The 5,493-nt window shown below is 52.8% G+C and overlaps 1 protein-coding gene across 1 annotated transcript; it reads left to right on the top strand.

Annotated features, from left to right (window-relative positions):
* The first annotated feature begins 3,603 nt into the window (after positions 1 to 3,603).
* FAM43B (family with sequence similarity 43 member B) lies at positions 3,604 to 4,519 on the top strand. Its single transcript, XM_030222167.1, has one exon. It carries the CDS (start codon positions 3,629 to 3,631, stop codon positions 4,517 to 4,519), a length of 891 nt encoding a protein of 296 aa, XP_030078027.1. The 5' UTR covers positions 3,604 to 3,628.
* The last annotated feature ends 974 nt before the right edge of the window (positions 4,520 to 5,493 follow it).

Below are 5,493 nucleotides of genomic sequence, written 5' to 3'. Positions count from 1 at the left end.
CAATAAGTACTGTACTCAACATGAATCGTGTCTCGGCCGCAGAGGCCTGCCTCAGGAGTCCCTGTGGTTTACAAATGTTGAAATTTCTTAAAGTGTTGGAACGCCTGCGTATGGTGAACCAAACAGAAATCTGAACCACCTCGGATATGCAGAAACAGTTTTGTCACTTGTTTGCTGTGTACGTCTGTATACTGTTTCTGCATATCCCAGGTGGTTTCATTTTGCCGCATGTCCATTTTCAGCAAAAATTTAAAAAAAGTATTTTTTTTACAGGTGCACTGAAAAATGATTCTGCGCGCGCCCGAAACACGCGTCTACACTACCGCAGGCCATTTTTCAGTGCCCCTTTGTAAAAAGGTCCCCTTGTGCTTAGACAAGAAAGTGAAAAGTATCTGTAGAGTCCAGCAGGTGTCGCCCAAATTCGATAACCTTCTGAGCTACATTACTCCTGATGCTGAGTTCTGCAGACAACAGAGAAGAGGTTGTGAATGCTGATTGTTCACAAGGCTGTCTCAGCTCCCCTTCTCACTCACTGCTGGCCTGAACAAAACAAACAGCTGATTGGTAGAGTTCTCTAAACCCCCACCGGTTCCCTCCATCATCAACCTGAAGACTGCAGTCCCAAGAGAAGGTGGAAACAAAGGGTTAAGAAGCGAAGCATCAAGCAGCCAAAAAAAAAGCATTGAGAACAAAGAGTGAGGTATATGAAACAAATACTGCTGAAAACAGCCAACCTTAGATCACTAGACAATTGTGAGCTTAACTGAAGTGGTGGAGATGAAAACAGTATCTGAATTCAAGAGAGCTTGGGACAAGTACTAGGGTCAATAAGGGAAAAGAGTAGATAGCAGATGGCATGGATGGGCAGTCTTTCTTGATAGGCCATACAGCAGTGGTTCCCAAATCTGGTCCTGGAGGCACAGCAGCCAGTCAGGTTTTCAGGATATCCGCAATGAATATTCATGAGCGAGATCTGCATGCAGTGGAGGCAGTGCATGCAGGTCTCTCTCATGAATATTCATTGTGGATATCCTGAAAACCTGACTGGCTGCGGTGCCTCCAGGACCAGGTTTGGAACTATTGCTTTCCGATCTTTACCTGCCTACATTTTTCTCTTTCACCTGTCTTCAGACAATTTGCCCTCTATTCATTATTATTTTTTTAATTGTTTATTACCCTCCTCTCACCTACCAACACCCATCCTGTTAGAATATCAATGAAATGCTTTGATGCAGTGGCGTACTAAGGGGGGGGGGGCGGTGGGGGCGGTCCGCCCCGGGTGCACGCCGCTGGGGGGTGCCGCGGCGCGCACCTACTCTGAGTTTGCTGACTTCAAGCGTTCGCTGCAGCTCCCTCTGCCCTGGAACAGGTTACTTCCTGTTCCGGGTCAGAGGGAGCTCCAGCAAACGCGCGAAGTCAGGGAACTCTGAGCAGGCGCGTGCTGCGGCACCTCCCCAGTGGCGTGCACCCGGGGGTGGGGTCCGCGCTGCATCGGGGGAGGGGGTGCTGCACCAGGGGGGGGCGGGGCACCGCCCCGGGTGTCCGCCCCCCTAGGAACGCCACTGCTTTGATGTCCTCAGGCATACCCCCACCCTCCCACTCTGTCAGACAGTCAAAGTAATGCTTTGATGTTTCTCTCATATATACTATCTGCTACCTCATTGGCTTATTTCTGATCTGAGGAAGAAGGGCAACCTTCGAAAGCTAATCAAGAAATGTATTAAGTTATGTCCAATAAAAAAGGTATCATCTTATTTTCTTTTCCATGTTTTATTTTGTTTGATTTCTATTGATAACCTTTAAGAGTGGACTAACACGGCTACCACACCTCTCTATTTTTTTAAAAATTTCTGCACAATTTGTACTGCAAAAGGTGCTCTACTTTCCTGCCTTTTTGAAAATGGAAAACCTTCCCTGGCCAGAACAAACTGTGCAGGAAGGGCTGCAGGACTCTGGCCCTTAAAGACATAACTTAAAGATATGCAAACCCTCTTTCACCCCCCCCCCCACCCCCACCTCCTTTCAGGAAGCCTTTTCTATGTCCAGAGGATGTTTGTATGTATCTTCTTGAAGTTGTGAAGATTTAAAGCCCAGGGCCAAAGAAGTATCAATTTAAAATTCAATGTATGCAATATGTACCTTGGGGGTGGGGGGGGGAGCAATTCCTAAGGATTCCTTGGGATCACAGAGCACCAGTAAAACTTCGGGAATAATTCCAGTCCAACCATGGGTGCTAGGGATGTGCTCTGGCAAATATTTCATTGTTGGATTGATTTTACCATTCCTGATTTCTGAACTTTTTTTTTTTTTTAGTTCATTTCGCACATTTGTTTTTAACCTTTACCTAGTTTTGACTTTTCTCTTGCAGTCAGGCATTCCCCCCCCCCCCCCCCCCACACCCTGATACGAACCCGCACAAATAAAACATAAATGAGATTGAAGGGGGACAGACTCAGGAAAGATGTCAGGAAGTATTTTTTCACGGAGAGGGTGGTGGATGCTTGGAATGCCCTCCCGCGGGAGGTGGTGGAGATGAAAACGGTAACGGAATTCAAACATGCGTGGGATATGCATAAAGGAATCCTATGAAGTAGGAATGGATCCTCAGAAGCTTAGCTGAAATTGGGTGGCGGAGCAGGTGGGGGGAAGAGGGGTTGGTGGTTGGGAGGTGTGGATAGTGGAGGGCAGACTTATACGGTCTGTGCCAGAGCCGGTGATGGGAGACGGGACTGGTGGTTGGGAGGCGGGGAATACTGCTGGGCAGACTTATATGGTCTGTGCCCTGAAAAGGACAGGTACAAATTCAAGGTAAGGTATACACATATGAGTTTGTCTTGGGCAGACTGGATGGACCATGCAGGTCTTTTTCTGCCGTCATCTACTATGTTACTAAGTTACCGTTAAAATGCAAAATACTAAAGTGTACTCTGCATATTTTAGGACATGTATCTTATGAGGAATTTAGGAGCCGACTCTGTGGGTGCTTGAGCACCCTCAATTATTGAGACAATTCCTTGTAAGTGTCCAGGGAGGGTTTATTTCCACTGGGCTCAGCACCCCCAATAATTTTGAAAAGTTGGCTCCTGTGTGAGGAAATATCCGTAGAAATAGAGAAAATGAGATGTGCGTTAACAGACCCTCTTCGTGCTGCGTATTAAGTATTCCCAGTCCGACCGATGCATTATCAAAATGCAAAATTCAATCGCTCTTTTTTTTTTTTTTTAAACTCATTGTCTTACGTTCAGAAAACGTCACAGAGACAGACACGTTCAGCTAAGCAATTGTGACCCTGGTGCACTTCTAGTTAACAATGTGACTGAGCGTGTGCTTGTTTGTATGCTGCGGGGAGGTGTCTTGGTTCTGGGGGGTGGGGGGCGTTGATCAGGGTTTGTTTATTACAGTATGGCCTTTGATTTGTTGTTTCCCCCCTATCCCTCCACCCTCCTTGCAATGAGTAATCTCTCTGGATGTAAAGAGGTGGAGTAGCCCAGCCCCCCTCCCCCCTCCCCCATTAGAGCATGCACATTGCCGTCTCGGAAGCTGTCTTTAGCAAATCCCTTGCTCCCTGCCGTTGGATCTCTCTGATGATCAGCGAGCCCCCATCTTCTTTCCGATCACCGGTCCGACCATGCTGCCCTGGAAGAGAAGCAAGTTCGTGCTGGTAGCGGAAGAGCCGAAATCCCAGCCCAAGAGCATGAGCCCGGGACTCACCTACACGTCCCTGCTGTCCTCCTTCCTGCGCTCCTGCCCCGACCTGCTGCCCGATCGCTCCCTCCAGCGCCTGGGCAGCGTGTTCCGGAGCCGGCGGCAGAAGGTGGAACTGAACCGGGAGGATCCCAGCTACACCGTGCGCTACCTGGGTAACGCGGTCACTCTGCACGCTAAGGGCGAGGGATGCACAGAAGAGGCGGTGCGCAAGATCTGGGCCAAGAGCGACTTCGGCGGCCACAGCACCAAGATGAAGCTGAGCCTGGGGCCCCAGGGGGTCCGGATGAGCCCGTGCGACAAGGGCTCCAAGAAGCCCGGCCATGCCTACCTGCTGCACCGGATCACCCACTGCGGGGTGGAGGCTCCGCAGCACCCCCGCATCTTCGCCTGGATCTACCGGCACCAGATCAAGAACAAGGCGGTGGTGCTCCGCTGCCACGCCGTGCTGGTCTCCCGGGCCGACAAAGCCCGAGCCATGACCCGGTTCCTCTACCAGACCTCCCGGGCCGCCTTCAGCGAGTTCAAGCGGCTCAAGCGCCAGGACGACCGGCGCCACGTGCGGCAGCAGCTCCTGGGCCAGGCTGTCATCCCGTTGCCCCCCCTGCGTAGGCAGCTGAAGGGGAAGTGCCCGTACCGGCCCCCGGCGGACAGGAACCGGGGCGCCCCCCGGCTCAGCTGCATCCCGGAGGAGGAGGAAGACGAGCAGCGGCTGCTGGACTTAGCGCTGCAGCTCAGGCGTTGCAGCCTGCACAGGGGGTCTGCTCCGGGAAGCCCCCCGGGGAAGAGCCCTGCTTCGTCTGTGAGGGGCTGAAGCTTGCTTGCCCCTTCCCCGAGCCTGACAAAGACCTCCTTCTTCTACTCTTCTGTCTTTTAAGGGCTGGAGCCTGCCCCCCTCCTTCAGGTCAGAGCCCCCCCCCCCCCCCCCCCACACACACACACACACACACTCCCTCTCATCATTATACGGGCTGAAGCTTGCCCCTTCCCCTTTCCAGAACAAAGATCCCCGTCCCCTTCTCTCCCGACCCGTCTTTTAAGGGCTGGAGCCTGCCCCCCGCCTTCAGGTCAGAGACCCCCCCCCCCACACACACACACACACACACTCCCTCTCATCATTATACGGGCTGAAGCTTGCCCCTTCCCCTTTCCAGAACAAAGATCCCCATCCCCTTCTCTCCCGACCCGGCTTTTAAGGGCTGGAGCCTGCCCCCTCCCCCAGGTCTGAGACCCCCCCCCCCCCCACATACACACACTTTCCCCTCCCTCTCATCCTTATTATACGGGCTGAAGCTTGCCCCTTCCTCTTTCCAGAACGAAGACCCCCGTCCCTTACTCTCCCGACCCGTTTTTTTAAGGGCTGGAGCCTGACAAAGACCCCCTGGGCCTTGCCCCTTCTACTCTTCTGTCTTTAAGGGCTGGAGCCTGCCCCTCCCCCAGGTCTGAGACCCCCCCCCCCCACCCACACACACACACTCCCCTCCCTCTCATCATTATACGGGCTGAAGCTTGCCCCTTCCCCTTTCCAGAACAAAGATCCCCGTCCCCTTCTCTCCCGACCCGTCTTTTAAGGGCTGGAGCCTGCCCCCTCCCCCAGGTCTGAGACCCCCCCCCCCCACATACACACACTTTCCCCTCCCTCTCATCCTTATTATACCGGCTGAAGCTTGCCCCTTCCTCTTTCCAGAACGAAGACCCCCGTCCCTTACTCTCCCGACCCGTTTTTTTAAGGGCTGGAGCCTGACAAAGACCCCCTGGGCCTTGCCCCTTCTACTCTTCTGTCTTTAA

Source organism: Microcaecilia unicolor, chromosome 13 (assembly GCF_901765095.1).
Source record: "Microcaecilia unicolor chromosome 13, aMicUni1.1, whole genome shotgun sequence".
Taxonomy (NCBI): Eukaryota; Metazoa; Chordata; class Amphibia; order Gymnophiona; family Siphonopidae; genus Microcaecilia; species Microcaecilia unicolor.
This window is presented reverse-complemented; position numbering and strand designations above follow the sequence as displayed.